Raw genomic sequence first — 18,443 nt, forward strand, 5'->3', positions numbered from 1 at the left:
AAATTTTTTCTCATTTAACTTTTCGCAATTTATAAGTTTTCGCTTCTCTCTTTCTTAAAATTCATAATAAAAGTATTTTTAATATCTGAATATTTAGTGCAGTGAATAAATTAATTAATAAACTTGTCAATAAGAGCATGCCAGCCATGACAGTTATACTTTGATACCAATTCAAGTATCAAAAAATGATCCCATATTCTGGACCATTTCTTGAAAATGTTTACAGTGTTCTTGAGGTCGAAAAACATAAAGATACATCAAAAAATCAAGTTCGAATAATTTCGGTATTACAACAAGAATCGAGGAAGTAATATGCAAACATCAAAAATGTTTAATTATTTTTATTGGTTTCAGTGACGTTATACATTATTAGTAATTTTTTGTATATTCTAAAACTTTATTATACACATAAGAGTTGTAAAATATCTGTATATTACAATAATACTCTTGACAAATTCATTTAATTCATTATATAATTATTATATTTATTAGATGTTAAAAATGGGTTTATTACATAGGTATATGTACTGTATATAAATGCAGTTTATGTAATGGTGAGAAAAAAGTTTTTGTCAAAGAAACAAATTTTCAAAAGAATTTTTAAAAATAAAATTATGTTGATTTAAAGTAAATTTTTTTTAAAACTTTTAGTAAATTTGCATGAAAGCAGTTAGCTGTCGTATGCTAAAAGTTTGTTGTCATATAATTTAATAATGTTGTTAATATCAACAGCTTTTAATTTCTTAATACTACATTAATGAATTTTGTTTTTTAAGCTCTCTAATGATAATTTCTTCTAAAAAAGTGATAGTTTAATTAATTATAAATCTAATCAACAAAATGAATCAAAAATAAGTTTTTTCACAAAAACTTTTTTCTAATTGTTTACATGCAGATGTTACGTATATTTTTATTAAGGACATAAAATTGTTATGTCATGTGTAAATATTTTATTTTATGTTTTCTCGTTAAAATATTCTCTATTATTTGACATATCAATTAGGCAGAAATTTTATGAAGTAGTTAAAATGTGATAATAATTTTTCATTAGATTCTGAGAGATTTAAGGGGTTAAACCAGGATTTTTTTTTTTATCTTAAAGATGACCTTGTGTTTAAAAAATAGAAGTTATAACTATTCATTGACAATTTCAGAAATGTTATAATGTAGCATTATAACATTTAATTTCCAAATTAGACTCATGATTTTTATTTTTCTAGAAATATTTCACTATCACGTGCTGTTTAAATCGAAGTTCATTGACTCGTCTATTTCATTTAGAGTTTTAATTTTTGTATTTAGTATTGACGATACGTGTCTATAAACCTGACCTGCCAGCTTAGACTGTGCAAAATAAGATTTAAAGTAAAAATGTAACGCGTTTAATTTTAAATTGGTAATTGTGCTATTATTTATTTAAAAAAGATAATATTTTGTTTTAAATAAAATAAAATTATTAAATAATAAAAAAAATAAAAATACCCGTGTGGAAAAGTGATGTAGGCCCCCATTGGAGGCCCTTATAGACCGCCCTCGTGCCATCAGGGGCGCATATGGGTGATCCATAGGTGGCCCCTTATGGAAACGACATGCTCATCGATGATGGCGCCCCTCTGCGCGCCCTCATGAGCCCTCACGTTTGCCTTAATGTTTTTTAATCAACAATATTAATAATAAAAGTTAATTAATAATAAATAAGCTTCAATTATGAATAAATAACATATTTATTTACTAATTCTTCCATTTTTAAATTAAAGTCTTACTCAAATTGAATTTATTAATGAACGTTCTAATTAATTAACTGTCGGATATAGATTAAAAGTAATAATAAATTAATTAATTAAAAAATATTTTATGATTGGATATTTTAATTTTTTAACTAATTCATACATAGAATTAATGATTAAACGCAAACCTGAAAAATAAATAAATCTAACACATGGGGGGAATCGAAGACCTACAGACTATAAACCTAAGGCTGGTTCCACAATGGGATCGACGCAAGGTAAACGCAGCGTTGACGGGACGCATTCCAATGCTAATCAAGTCGGCTCTACTGCTGACTCTACATTGGCTGCGCAAACGTGTACGTGAACGTGCTGACGTCACCCATTTAAATAACATTGTGACGTCAGCACGTTCACGTTCACGTACACGTTTGCGCAGCCAATGTAGAGTCAGCATACAATCCATGGTACGCGACGCGAACGTGAACGCGACGTGCTGACGTAACCCATTTGATTAACATTGTGACGTCAGCGCGTCGCGTTCACGTCAAGCTGCGTTTACCTTGCGTCGAGCTCATTGTTGAACCAGCCTAACTCTTTACCATCTACGCTACGCACGCTACGTGAAAACGAATGCTAACTTCTTGACGCTATTTAAACTTACAAAATACCTAACTTAGAAAAGCTAGTGCTTAAAATCATATAGTTAAAGTTAAGATATTATTTATTTTTTATTTATTTTCAAAAATAGACGGTCTTACAAAAGAAAAAAGAAAAAATGCCCTTTCGTACTAAGTACTAAGATATATAAAGGAATTGTTAAAAAATTAACATAATTCAATTTAAAGTAAAACTAAAACTAAGCGCTAGGTGGTATTATTGTTGTTAAAATCAAATAATAAGTTTCGCAATGCTATAGTTAATTCGCTTAAAGAAGCATTAAAAAAGTATATCGTAGGGCAGAATACATTTGCCTCATAATAAATTATATTTTCCAATCAAATACAATTTATAAAATATAATTAATTATATGCTTTATGATTATTATCATTAATCATCCCAGGTGAATTTTCAAAAGAAGTGTAAATATATTTTTATTAAAAACGCGTTTTTCGTTGTTCTGAATCATTATAAACATTAATTTTTTGGTAATAAAAAAATATTTGACTTTTTGCACTCAGAAAATTTAGGTAATCGTTCATGAGGGCGATGCATGCGGGGCCTCTACGTTGGCCCTCATGGATTCGCCATATGGATCAGCCCTCATGCGCCCTCGCCGGGGGCTCCGAAGTTTTGGGGGCAAGATCGTGGCTTTTTCCACACGGGCAAGTAATTATTTTAATTTATTTTTTAGTTCCATCAAGTACTGTTTTAATTTGAATAAATGAAATTACACTGTTTAACCAGTGTACTTTCACTTATTTGAATAAGTGGTTTTTAAAATTAAAAAAATATTTTACAAGAAAACCTGCGGAAATTATTTCCATGTAAAATCACATGACCTCACAGTGACATGCCCTTAAAAGCACTAGCCTTCTTGATTGTCTTTACAGTGTTTCTAGGAATACTATTTAATTATAAAAAATACTGTTACGTAGACAAGAGATTTGAAATATTATTTTGATACTTATTATAATTTTAGTCTTGTTTTTTACATATTATAAAGTACTTATATTGTTGAAAACTTTATACATATTTTATTTCCTTTATTTAATTATTTTATATATAAAATCTATTTATTTATTTCAGTTTCTTGAAAACATTTTGATATATGTGAATAATATATATTGCATATATACACAGTCGACTCTTGATAATCGAACATTTGATAACTTGAATTTCTTGATCATTTGAAGTTACTATCTACGCCGACTATCTTTTAGATACGTACATTTCGTAGGATTCTTATTTTCTTGAAATATGGGCAGTTGTTACTGCAGATATAAGCAGAACGACAAATGCTTATAAATCGTTTAACTGTCATTTTAATGAAACATTTTATTTTTTCACATCCCTCTGTTTACAAATTTGTAAAAAAAAGTGTACAAGTTTATGTGTATGTTCAAATCCAAAGTTTTGGTGTGCCACGGCGAAATCATGACAGGTGAGCGCAACTTCGACAAGGTTCAATAACTAATTTTCTGAATTTGTATCATAATGCAATAGTCACAAGGTATGAATATGTGTGCGCAGCAGCTCACCATGTTCACTCAGAATGTATTTAAAGAACTAATTTTTTTTAATTTTCACAACGCAAGGCTTTTTTGACACAATGTCACAAATGTTTAAACACGCCAGCGTTTTAAAATTTTTAAATTGTAATGCCTCTAATTGTGAAGAAAAATTTGTTTCTCTCAAAAAAAGCTCCAGTGTAATTGACAGGTTGGATTAAAAAAGAAAAGATTGTACCCAGGCGCAGTTTACAAGATCAAAACATTTTCATTAAAGAGTACACGATAAAGAAAAAAGCGAAGTCATTTGCTACGTCACTCGGGTTAAAAGGCTTTACAGCTAGTGATGAGTGGCTAACTAATTTTAAAAGAGGACATAACTTTGTTTTCAAGAAACTGTGTGGAGAAAGTGCAAGTGTTGATAATTCAATTTGTGCAGAAGGGAAAGATTAACTTCGCTTAGAAAGTGGAGATGAAGTTTTTTCAGCCCTTGTATCAATAGAAAATTTTCTAGATAAAGTACGTTTAAGTGCAATTAAACAATAAAAAATTACAGGTTACATTTAGACATAATAAAAAAAAATACAATTAATATCCTTAACTAATGAAACTCACGTTAATTTGAGACGCTTGCTTTTCACCGAACGGTCAATACGTCGAACAGACAAAATGTCGAATGGCAAGTTGTCGAACTGACAAAATGTCGAAAAGCCAATTAGGTATTTCACTTTTAAATATGGCTGCATGATCAGCTGGAAGCTTGGAGGGACAACAAATAATTTTACTATAGTCCATCTACAGTTGGTAACGTTGAAAACTTCAAAAACTTAACCTCAAAATCACTTGTTTGACAGTTCTTTATAGCTTTTTTCGTTTGTTGTCCCTCCAGGCTTCGACGTCATCAGCCTCTGACGTCACAAGGTAAAATGCCTAATACATCGAACAGACAAAATGTCGAAAAGCCAAGACGTCGAACAGCCAATACGTCGAACAGAAAAAATATCGATAAGCCAAAATATCGAAAAACGAAAACATCGAACAGCCAATACGTCGAACGGACAAAATGTCGAAAAATTTTATTGACTTAACTATAATTTTACTTGAGTCAATAAAATTCGACATTTTGTCCGTTCGACGTATTGGCTGTTCGCTATTTTAGCTTATCGATATTTTGTCCGTTCGATGTATTGACCGTTCGACGTATTGGCTGTTCGATGTATTGGCTTCTCGAGGTTATGGCTTTTCGACATTTTTTCAGTTCGACGTATTATGGCTTTTCGACATTTTGCCTGTTCGACGTATTGGCTGTTCGACGTATTGGCTGTTCGATATTTTGTCTGTTCGACGTATTGACCGTTCGGTGAAAAGCAAGCGTCTCGTTAATTTGAATTTTCCCAAACTTCCTCTCGATAAATAAAACTCTGGATGATAATTTAAATATTATTTGGTATATCCCTTAAAATTCAAGTTATCGAGAGTCGACTGTAGTAATTTATAATTATTATAGAAAAGCTTAATTAATTTATATTTAATTATAATTATATTAACTCTTTTTGGGAATAGATTGCGTCTCTTTTTTTTGTCTGTATAAAACAGAAAATTTTCCCTTCGACCCTGGAAATTTTTACGTCACTGAAAAAAAATGTCTTATCATAATTAAATAAGAGGAGCCACTTCCCAACTATCTATCTCATCGGTTGATCGAGTTTCTCTCGTTTGTTGTGCATTTAAAAAAGTAGAACTATTCTTTGGACTACTTGGAGCTGATTTACAAGCAATACGAAGATAATCACTGGCCCCTAACCAAAATCCCTTTGTCTCAAAACTTGTGCTTGTTGAATCTTCATTATTTAGATAATCATGATTATTTCTTAACATGGGAGTACTATTTATAAAATTTTCATTAACAATATTATTTGTCGATAGTCCCTCGATTTTAACTGGAAATGCATCAACGTCACAAAGTTTTTCCACACATGGACACGAATTACTCGATATCATACTTTCAACTTGAGATAATCTTCCAGGACATGTGATATTTCCCTTGCATGGACTATTATCGGCAATTGATTCAAGTTGACTTCCATTGCGAATACTTTTTTTATCAAGTTGATCAGAACTGGCGAATCGCAATCGTTTAGGTGATTCACTCGAACATCGTAGAAATGTTGTTCTTGTGAGTGCTTTATTTTTTAATGAACTCCTTGGCACTAAGGGATCCATTGTTATTGCTTTCTTTGTAATAGAACAATTTCCAATTCTTCGGGATGATCGTTCCTTTGAACGAATTTCTCGCATAATTGGATCCTCACCTATTAGCCAATAGGTCATTCTTTCGCCTTTTCCCTTTAATGAAATGATCCCTCGTTCTATTAAATTAAAACCATCTTGCTGATCAAGAAGAACCTTTGTCTCACGACTGCAGTGAATCTTTAATGCTGCAGAAAAAATTACAATAATTAAGTTTGTTTTATTTTATTTTAAATTTTCTAAATATCAAAATTTAAATTTTAATTAATTCTTCCCACAAAACAAATCCATAAATATGAGCTTCCTAATGTGGATTAAAAATTAAGATTAAAAAATTAGATGAATTCGGTTTTAATGTTTGAATAAAAAAAAAATATTAAAATTTTTCTTGTCATTTTGTAAGAAATTTTCTACATTGAAATAATATCAAAATTTTTATAATTTAAAATTTATATTCTTACGTGATCCAGTGGATTCCATTCTGCTTGCAGTGTTTACAGTATCTCCAAATAGACAATATCGCGGCATTTTTAAACCAACAACTCCTGCACAAACTGGTCCTAAAAATTAGTTTTTAATAAGTTTAATAAATAAGTATGGATCAGTTCATGTAAAAAATATCACAATCTTCATGTGGTTCTCCGACTTTAATAAAACTTGGTGAAATTATATTTTAATATGAGAGAATATATTTTTGTTTCTAATAAAGATAAAACAATAAATAATGACTTTTTTTAAAGCTTATATCCTCTACTTTTAAAATATCTAAAAAGTAAATTAAAAAACAATTTTTTATTGCTTAATAATTGCTCTTATTAATAAACAGAATTAAAAATTTTTTTAAGTAAATTTTAAACTAATATATTTTTTCAACGAATCATGACATTTTAATTGCACATATAGCATTTAAAAGATTTATTACTTCTTCCTTCTCACGACACCACAAAACTTTTGATATTTGAATGAAGAGAAATACTCTGATTGCGAGGGTGGTAAATAGAATTTATTTTCAATCAAACGAACATTTACGTAAATGTTCATATATTGATTCCCATGAGATTTTCACATGCATTGAAATATAAATAAATAAACCACAGAAAATCAATAAAATTTACATTGATTTTAAAGGAAATAGATTTTATATTATAAATATTTTTAAAATTAAGAAATTAAAAAAAAAATTAATTCTATCTACTTGAAATGCTTTCAAAATGTGATATATATCAAAGCAAAATGTATATTAATTAATAAATGTACATATTGCACTTCTCTCACCTGAGTGTATTCCAATGCGTAATTGCAATTTGTCTAACGGTCTATGACGAATCGTGAATTGTTTGACTGCATTTAGAAGACACAAGGACATACTAGCTATTTCACTCGCGTGCTGAATTCCATTTCGAATTGGCAACCCACTCACCTGAAATACAAAGTTTTTTTTAAATTTATGGTACTTAAAATACTAATTGATTGCCTTAAATAACTTTGCTATAAAATTTATATATTATTACAAAAAATTTTTTATAAATATATACATTTTTGTAATAATAGATGTACTGGAAATTATTTAAATATATTTGGCAATAAAATAAATGGTTGAAAATTTAAACAAACTAGGCTATTATTACTAAGTATATTAATTATCCAAAATTATTTGAAGTATTGTGAATTATCATGAATTACCTTGAATTACTTTGAATTTTTTTAATTATCTTGAATTACTATGAATTATCCTGAATTATCTGAAGTAAAGTGAATTATCATGAATTACTTTGAATTATTTTGACTTATCTCGAATTATCTTGAATTAAGTTGAAGTATATGAATTATCCTGAATTATCTTAGTTATCGTGAATTATCATGAATTACTTTGAATTATCATTATTTATCTTGAATTACTATGAATTATCTTGAATTAACTTAAACTTTATAAATTATCCTGAATTATCTGAAGTAACGTGAATTTTATTTATTTATTTATTTACATATACACCCATTATCATGAATTACCTTGAATTACTTTGAATTATCTAGAATTACTATGAATTATCTTGAATTAACTTGAAGTTTACTAATTATCGTAAATTATCTAAAGTAACGTGAATTATCTTGAATTATCAAGAATTACTATCCATGAATTATCTTGAATTAATTTGAAGTATATGAATTATCCTGAATTATCATGAAATTTTTTGGAAGTATGAAGTAGGTGTACATCAAATTTTTTAGTTTTTCCCCCCTCGAGAATTACGAATTATTGTATTATATTCAATTCTTTGCTTGAGAAAAAGAGATTTATGTATGTTGTCTAAATCTTATAAATTTTGAATTATCAGTGAAAACTCTATTTACTGTAAATTATTAATAATTTAGAAACTGTTAAGTAACGTTGTGATTGGTCGGAAGTGGAAGAAGACATCTGAGAGTAATTTCTAATACATATATGGAATTTAGTCAATTCCTCTTGCACTCAGGGAATACCGTTGTCATCCATTAGGCGCCAATTAAGGTGCGCATACTCCAATGAGATTGGCTAGCCGTGAATTCATTGACAAATAATAATTCAAGTGTGTAATTCTGTTTCTTTAAGTGCAACTACTATAATTTACATACAAGAATTTAAGAATATCTCTTAAAATATCATGACTCACTTCCTGAGGAAAGATCATGCTCGGAACGAATTGGAAAGTTCGGAACACAAGCTAGGCCGGATTACTTTCAGCTAAAAAATTACAGCGTAGGTCCAAAGCGTGGAACTCGTGAATAATTTTTTTTCGAACAACCGGAAGTTGAGATTAATTAATTTTTCACTACATGATGCATGCATAATTCCAAAATGAAAATGCATGTCGAGAAAAAGAATCCAGTGATAGGCACACAAACAATTTGACGCATCTTTATCACTGATTCGTGTTGTCTGGTATAACAAGATTTGCCAATTTTTGAAAAAGGGGAAAATTTCTTTCCCAAATATGGTTCCATCCATTTTTTTGTGATACCGGAATCGATAAGTCTCTGAATCAGTTTATCAATACGCTTAACGTAAGGTGAACCTTCACCAAGTATAGTTGCTCCTGGACCTGATGGAAATCTATCAGTGAAGAATTTAACGAGTGGCTGTCCGCATTTATCTCTTTTATTTCGCAACAAGAATTCCGCTCTTGGTATTTCCAGTATACAAGATAAATTTTTATTTTTCAATAATTGCATTACGCATTCATCTTCTGAGGAAATTGTCGAGGTGGATTTCATTAAAAGTTTTTGCACAACAGTATCGGTTGTATTCTTCACCATGAAAAAGTAGTTTCTATCAATCATGATTGTCAAATTTGAGGAGATAACGTCTTCCAAAGTTTCGAATTTAAATGATGATTTGGTTGTTAGTTGGACTTTGGTTATCGATATGTAAATTTCCGAGGAGAACATCAAGCATGCGATAAGAAATGACACGAAAATTACTCTCTCTGTTGTTGTTTTCGGTTCTTCTGGAACAACTGCTCCAAAAACAATTCGAATCAAGTAGTTGAATTTCCATTTCTTTTTATTAAATCCCATGATTCGTGAAAAAATCCAGAGGAAGAGAGGTAAAATCATGACTGTTAAGACGTTAATTATTTTCCATTTGAAGTCAAAAGGCTCAAGATCCTTTTTGATGAGAGGCACGACCAATCCAATTTGCGTTGTTCGTAATCCTTTACTGATCTCAATACCCTTTCCATTACAAAATCCTATGTCCATTTCAACACCAACCATCTGAATTCGACCACTAAATATAGCTTTACTAACTCCTGAACTTCCGATATTTGTACACGTAAGTGTTCCCCAATTTGAAATCGATGATTTTACAAAGGTAAAATTCATAATTTTTCTCAAGTTTTCTATTTTTGTAGTTGCCAATCCGGTAACATAATCTGATGAGAATTTTGAAACAATTACATCTGGAGGAGCATGAAGCAAACTTCCTATCAGTGGATAACCATGTAGATTTTGAAGTTTGTCAGGAAACCAAATTGTTTCGAAAGAGGCTGTATCATTAATAATCAAATTCAAAAAAGGATTGTAATGTAGTACCTTATAATCAAGGTAGTAAATTTTCTTGACATCATTCAAAGCAGATTGAAAATTAAATTTTTCAATTTCGATAATAGTAATATCCAAAAATTGGTGGATCCATAGTCTTTCAAAAAATTGTCGATAATTTGGAAGTTCTTCAGAACGAAGAAGTAAACATTTTGGTCGGCGTTTCGATTCTGAGAGTTTTGTTATAAAATCGATTGATCGAGTAAATTCGTTATCATTTTCTGAATTTGTAACAACGAATAGCGAAATTCGAGGATTGTACGTAATGAAATCCAAACTTGTGAGTTTATCAAAATTTGATAAGTCGATTTCGTGAACTGGAATAGTATTCGATAATTTCTTAATTATTTCGTTGACAATTGGATTGTATGTAATAGTTGTCTGATCAATCAGAAATATTGCTTGCTGAATGTGTCCATCGTTTTTAACACTTTCTTTGAGACCTTCGATCCATTTGGAATCACTATCAACAATTATTGAATTGTTAAAAAGTATTAATCCTAAACTTATAATTATATGTATCAACATTTTCACATCTTTTGCAAACCCATTAACAAAAGACCACCTCTAAGTGGTTCTTGGGATCATGGACCGTATAATATTTTTCATTAAAGATTGAGAAGAATTTATTAGTTATTAACATTAATTCACTATTATTACACAAGAAAAAGAAAAAGAATTTTTAAAATTATTTTCTAAAAACTTGTTTCTAACATTGCGACTTTACACTTTAACACATTCAACTGTTCTTTTTCAGAATATGATTTTACTAAAGTGATTACCAATCGATATCACTTTGTATTTTTCCTTACATTTATAATATTTAGTTCAAAATAATATTTATTTTTTTGATTTCAAAGTATGATAAAATATCAATATTTCTTTCGAAGAATAATTTACAAATGAGAATAGAAAAAACCTTCAACTTTTCACCCAGATACATTTTTTATTCGAAACAAACATAATGTATTTGATTGAGATAGAGATATTTTGTTATTAACAGAAATTATTATTCTCAAAGCTAAAGTTTTTGAACTAAAGCTATAAATTCTGTAGTATTTGTAATAAATACTGTGGTTAATTTTTAACAAAAAGATAAGTAATCTTATAAAATGTTCTGAAATGGCATTTTAATCGTCAAAAATCGTCAACTTTTTTTTTCAATTACAGGTAAACCCTTTAACATTTTTTTATTGTTCTTGGAATCAATGGAAAACTTAGATTCCAAGGAATAATTATGTTTAAAGGACAATTGTTTCCGTCGATTTTCCTGGTCCATGCAAGAGGTTAAAGTCATGGTAGGAAATGAGGCAAAAATTACAATTATTTTTTTAACTTTGTAACATGTTATATTGAAATCTATTTAAGCAATCTATTTCTAATAGGCATAACTTTTTTCGAAATTTAATAAGCTTTCCAACGCTATAAAGAAAAAGTCTCTACGTTTATTTTTTTTCTGATTTACCCCTATTTTTATGCGAGTATGTTTTTCAATGACTCACGGTGTAAGCGTTCGCACAATTTCGGACGGTATAAGGTTGTGTACAGATTTTCGTACGTTAAATAAATATATCGTCAGAGAAAATTAGCCATTGCCACTAATGGAGGATTTGCTTGACGTATTGAGTGGTAAAAAGTTATTTACGCGGATAAATTTGAAAGATGCATTTTATCACATATCATTAGCAGAAGAATCGCAAAAGTACATCTCTTTTGTCACTCTATTTGGACAATTTGAATATTTATGTATGCTTTTTGGTCTCAAGACTGCACCATCTAGATTTCAAAAATTCGTGAACACTGTTTTAAATGATTTAATTGCATCGGGCAATACTATAAATGTATTGCGTTTTCATCGACGTCTGAAAAAGTTGAAAGATTGATTTCCATAATATGCCATTTGAATGTGTACATGTCGATCACATTGATTTCTTTGACTCAAGGTCAATGGTATAGTCAAAGAAACACATATTGGTCGTCGTAGATGCATTCACTAAATTTGTGAAATTTTATCCGACAAAGTCGACAACGTTGGCGGAAGAGATAAATGGTTTAAAAAAATATTTTGAAAATTTTAGCAAACCTAAAATATTAGTGTCAGATAGAGGTACGGCGTTAACTTCTCAGGAGTTTTAAGATTTTCTTAAGGAATTTGATATTGTTTTTAAAACTGTAACCTATTGCATCTCCGCAAGCAAATGGACAAGTTGAAAATGTAAATAAAGCGCTTTCTCCAATACTCAGTAAATTAAGTAATTTCTCGACAGGATTGTCATGGTCTAAAGTGGTTGCAGATGTAGAATACGCGTTTAATAATACTGTACATGCTTAGACGAATGAATTACCGAGTGTATTGTTATCGACGAAGGGGATTTCTCCATAATTGGTCCCGCTTTTCAAAGGTCCATTCGTCATAATGAAAGTTCTAAGAAACCAGAGATATGTAGTGGCAGATATCGAAGGTTTCCAGTTGACACAAAGAAAATATGAGGACGTATGGGTGCTACGAAATATGCGTATGTGGTCAGCGAAAGAGTGAATATACAAAATTATTTTATATTGATAATTGTTATTGTCAGCCGTCTCCGAGGTCGGAGATATATCAGGAAATACCGAACTGGAATGATATAGTGTGGGTGTGTGTTTGTATGATATCACTGACTCATGTATAAGAGACTAGACCTTTCATATAACGAAGGGATACCGAAATTATTGTGTAATCTGCGAAAATGAAACCATGGAATCTACAAAGTGCTTAGAATAAAATAAATTTGTTCATGTCAATTGTGAAAATATTTACAACGATCAGGACTTCGGCGAAAGAATTATTTGCAAGATTTGTTTACGGAGGAGAAACATCATTGCTGAGAGGGAAGGTGCTAAATGTGGACAAGAAAGACAGGCACCAAAAATGGTTTCTTTCTCCAACTCCAAATTTTCGGAAGCTGAAGTTGGTACCAACGTTGCAGTTAGGGTGTCTGACGTGGACAGAGGACGACTTGCTCCAAGAAGTGTGTTTGCGACTGTTATGGATGTCAATTCTTCCGGGCTATATAAATTAGGAACGAAAGAATGTGTTATTAATCGTCTTTATGCACGAAATGAGTTTGTACTGGCAGATAATAGTTTTATAGATGTAAAAGATGTTCCTTCAAGTTCTTTAACTCTTCGTTCCGCATCGATGTTGTCATCTGGTAGCAAACAAGGTTTTGTAAGTTGTAATTGCAAACGATACTGCATTGATAAAAAATGCACATGTCGTGCATCAAACATAAAATGCAATTCTAAATGCCACAAAAACAGTTCGTGCAAAAATAAATAATAAATTTAATTTGAATTAAACATACTTTTAATTATTTAAATTAGAAACTTAATATTGTTCATTTCATTTATTTCATTAAATTGTTGTTTAATATTTTACTCAAGTGTTTGAATTCAAACAACCATCCGCAACGCGTTGTGGCATTTCCTTATTGCCAAAACGCGTTGTGGTGCAATACAAGAAGATACGTAAAACGAATTCGCTTTTTGACCGTTTTGACTTTGCCACAACGCGTTATGACCGTTTTTTTGTAAACCACGAAACGAAATTCGGGTTGCGGACAAATCTCATAAGCCACAACGCGTTGTGGTCGCTTTTTTCGCTTAATGACCGTTTTCGCATTTGGAGCCTAACATATACATGTACATTTTATAAAATCTGCTTAATGAATGATATATGCTTTTGTTCTTTTTTAATTAATCGGCAAGTGTTTTATTGTGTTACCTGACATACATTTTTACTTTTATCTCCAAAATCACGTCCTATTTATTACATAAGTATGTGTAGTTTTTTACCATATCAATTTTTTCTTTACCATACATAAATTTTAATTTTTTGTTATGTGCATGACCACCTTTTCTGTATATAATAACCTTTTTTTGATTCTTTACTACCAATTGATTAATTATACAATATTTTTGCAAAGCTTTTAACATTTTTTTTAATTCCACAAATAAAACAATGTCATCCGCATATGCAAGAAGAATGGTTTCTGTAAGATGATCGATAGAGACCTCTTTCACTCCTTCAGATTTTAAAAATTCCTCAAAGTCTGACAAAAAGAGTGTTATAAATAAGGAGCTACTTACTTCTTCTTGTAGGACACCTTTTGTTACATTTACTGGTTTTGACATTTTTCCATTACGTTGAATCGATATATCGAAATTTATAAGTCTACTGCAACTAACATTATTATACTCAGCAAACTTTTACTTTACGCTGGGATATTTAATTATTACTCGTCTGTAAGTACTTTTTTGGTATCATTATTTAATTTTTCATTACACGATATATGAGTAATTCCAAAATAAAAATGAAACTTGAGCAGACGTATCCAGTGATAAGAAGGCAAACTATTTGACGCGTTATTATCACTGATTCAGCTTGTTTAGAATTGCAAGATTTGCCGATTTTAGAAAACGACACTTTCTTCGCAGTATATATTTCCATCCATTTTTTTGTGATACCAGAATCGATAAGTCTCTGAATCACTTCGTCAAAACGCTTAACGTAAGGTGTACCTGCACCAAGTACAGTAGCTCCTGGTCCTGATGGAAATTTATCTTTGAAGATTTTAACGAGTGACTGTCCACATTTATCTTTTTTATTTCTCAGCAAAAACACTTCTCTTGTTGTTTCCAGAATACAAGAAACATTTTTGTATTTCAATAAATGCTTTACGCATTCATCTTGAGGGTTAATTGAAGGGTAAGATTTATTAACAATTTTCTGCATAACAGAATCTGTAGAATTGTGAATCGCGAAAAGGGAGTTCTTATCGATCATGATCGTCAAATTCGAGGATGCAACATCTTCTAAAGTTTCGAATTTAAATGATGATTTTGTTTTTATCAATTGAACTTCTGTTAACGATGAGTGAATTTCCGATGAAAACATTGAACATCCAATAACAAATGCTATGAAAATTAGTCTCTCCTTTGTTGTTTCCGGTTCTTGAGGTGCAACTGTTCCAAAAACAATTCGAAACAAGTACTCGAATCTCCATTTTTGTTTCTGAAAGTTCAGAATTTTAGAAACAGTCCAAAGGAAGAGAGGTAAAGTTATTACCAGTAAAACTTTTGTTATTTGACAATAGAATTTTAAAGATTCAAATTCATTTTTAATGAGAGGAACAACCAATACGATTCCCGTATTTTGTAATCCTTTACCAAATTCAATGCCTTTTCCATTACAAAATACTACAGGCAATTCCATGCCAACCATTTGAATTTCAATACTGAAGAGAGCTTTAACAGCTCCTGAACTTCCGACTTTTGTACACGTAAGTATTCCCCAATTAGGAATTGATGATTTTACAAGCGTGAAATTAATAATTTTTCTTAATGTTTCTATTTTTGTGATAGCTAAACCAGAAACATCTCCTGATGAGGTTTGTGAGACAATTACATCTGGAGGAGCATGAAGGAAACTTCCTATCAATGGATAACCATGTAAATTTTTCAGTTTGTTAGGAAACCAAATTGTTTTGAAAGAGGCTGTATCATTAATAATCAAATTTCAAAAAGGATTGTAATGTAGTACCTTATAATCAAAGTAGTGAATTTTTTTGACATCATTCAAAGCAGATTGAAAATTAAATTTTTCAATTTCGATAATAGTAATATCCAAAAATTGGTGGATCCATAGTCTTTCAAAAAATTGTCGATAATTTGGAAGTTCTTCAGAACGAAGAAGTAAACATTTTGGTCGGCGTTTCGATTCTGAGAGTTGTGTTATAAAATCGATTGATCGAGTAAATTCTTTATCATTTTCTGAATTTGTAACAACGAATAGCGAAATTCGAGGATTGTACATAATGAAATCCAAACTTGTGAGTTTATCAGATTTTGATAAATCGATTTCGTGAATTGGAATAGTATTCGATAACTTCTTAATTATTTCGTTGACAATTTGATTGTATATAATAGTTTCCTGATCAATTAGAAATATTACTTGATGAATGTGTGGATCTTTTTCAAACGTTTCCTTGAGGCCATCGATCCATTTGAAATATCTGCTTTCTATTGCCAAAGTGTTAAAAATTATTAATCCTATACTAATAATTAATTTCATCAACATTTTGATCTCTTGCAAACAATTAGAAATAATTTGAATATTATTTCGCAAAATAAATAATTTGATTTTCAAGAACTCTTTCCGAAAACTAAGTTTTTAACATTGCGATTTTTTCCTTTAATGCAACTCACTGTACGATAGAGTACACGAATTTTTTTTAGTTGTAACTAATTGAAGTTACTTTATATTTTTTCTTCCAACCATAGATGAAAATGCACTTAAAACAATTTTTTTCTTTCGGATCTTAAAATTTGATAAAATATGAATAATTCTTTCCAAGTATAAGTTACAAATGACAATATTGAAAAAACCTTGAACTTTTCACATAGAAAAATGTTTAATTTAAACAAATTATAAAGTATTTGAATTAAATATAGAAATATATTTGTTTCAGAGATTCATAAATATTAATTTATTTTTAAAAAAAAAGTTTTGTTGAACTTTAATAAATTTTTATTTAACTCTGACACAATTTTGACAAAAATTTGACCAAAAAAATGTCATTTACCCACATAATCTCAGAATTATTATATGATTGAAACTAAATAATCTATTAGAAAGTTATTTAAAATAATATTCACTATTTAACCATCATCCATTGTGTATGGCAGTTTCTTCTATAATTAGAATTTTTTTTTTTTTTGAAAGTATTTTTACGTGTAAAATTTTATTACTCACCACCATATAAGCGTCGCCTATAGTCTCTACTTTATAAACATCGTAATTTTCAATCGTCGAGTCAAAGCACGTGTACAAATCATTCAGGAAGTCAACTACCTAAAAGTAAAGCATTTAAACTTTTCACTAACTGCATATGTTGGTTATTTTATTTATGTACAAGAGTTATTTTCGGATTTCCAACATTTGCATTGCGAATTTATTTATCTTTGAGATGAAAACAAACATTGGGTTTTTTTCTTTTTTTCTTTCAATGGAACACATAGACATTCTTTTAAAATTCATTGACGTTAATATCCAATAATTGATCAAATTTCAAAATGTTGAATTTTCATTGAACCAAATTATATCAAAAATTATTTTTGTATCGTTTTTTCAAGAGCAGAATTAATTTCATGTTTTGCAAATAAATTGAAAATTTAAATAGAAAATTCAAGATTTACAGAAGTGGAAATTATTTCAAACCTGTAAGGGTGTACTTTCAGCTGACATTGAAGTAAAACCGACGATATCGCTAAAGTAAATAGTAACACAGTCAAAACTTTCAGCTTCAACTTTATTGCCTCGTTTTAATTGCTCGACAACGTATCTTGGCAGCATCTCGAATAATAGTGCATCTAAATGAAAGCTCCAATTAGTGTTATAATTATAAGGTCAATAAGAATGTCACTTTCTACTAGTGAAATGAGAAATAACATCATTTTAAAATTTTCAACAATTTATTTGAAACTTTATGCAATTTATTTCTTTTCAAGAATTTTATTTTGTATTTATAAATAGACATTCAAAATCTTTTTCTTTTTAACTATCATTTTTTATTATAAAAGAGGTCATTTTATAAAATCTAAATTGCGTAATTACTCTGCTCTCACCTGTCTTTTTTTTCTCCTCCGTTAACTGATCTGTTCGTTCATCAACGAGAGCTTCGAGATTATTTGCATATTTCTCCATCATTGCCATCATATTGTCAAAAATATTTGGTTTCCTAAAAAAATCATTTTTTACTATTATTAATAAGAAAATTTAATTTTCTATTTAAATTTAAGAAAAAACATAATTGTATTATTAAACAAATTTCTTTGTGGAAAAAAAAAAATTCTTATACGCAGAATAAATAATTATTAATTATTAAAAAAAATTAAATTAGCAAATAGAAAACAGACGGAAATATTTCATATATTGAAAAATATTTTAATGTACGTTTTTTTTTTAACAAAACTTACATTCCTTTTCGCAAGGGACGCAGTTTATTTCTTATGATTTTGAAATCAGGTCGTAATTCTGGATCCTCCGACCAACATTCAATTAGACAATCTCTAATGAAATCAAAATTGTTTTCTAACTGGTCCAGAGGTGGTCTGAAAAAATTACATCTTTTCTTTAATATATATATTTGGAACTAGATGAAATTGAATTTGA

At 29.7% G+C, this 18,443-nt stretch overlaps 1 protein-coding gene across 1 annotated transcript in view; it reads right to left on the minus strand.

Annotated features, from left to right (window-relative positions):
• Positions 1-519: 519 nt before the first annotated feature.
• The window catches only part of LOC127278908 (guanylate cyclase 32E-like), a 111,235-nt gene continuing 93,311 nt past the window's right edge, over positions 520-18,443 (minus strand). The window contains exons 17-23 of the mRNA XM_051300850.1: positions 18,248-18,382; positions 17,897-18,009; positions 17,490-17,641; positions 17,025-17,123; positions 7,424-7,568; positions 6,610-6,708; positions 520-6,336 (exon numbers count right to left, since the gene is read on the minus strand). Of these exons, the coding sequence (XP_051156807.1) occupies positions 5,555-6,336; positions 6,610-6,708; positions 7,424-7,568; positions 17,025-17,123; positions 17,490-17,641; positions 17,897-18,009; positions 18,248-18,382 (1,525 nt within the window). The 3' untranslated portion in view covers positions 520-5,554. The remainder of the gene's footprint in view (positions 6,337-6,609; positions 6,709-7,423; positions 7,569-17,024; positions 17,124-17,489; positions 17,642-17,896; positions 18,010-18,247; positions 18,383-18,443) is intronic.

Source organism: Leptopilina boulardi, unplaced genomic scaffold, assembly GCF_019393585.1.
Source record: "Leptopilina boulardi isolate dan_hultmark-lab unplaced genomic scaffold, ZJU_Lbou_2.1 LbouV2_213, whole genome shotgun sequence".
In the NCBI taxonomy this organism is placed as follows: Eukaryota; Metazoa; Arthropoda; class Insecta; order Hymenoptera; family Figitidae; genus Leptopilina; species Leptopilina boulardi.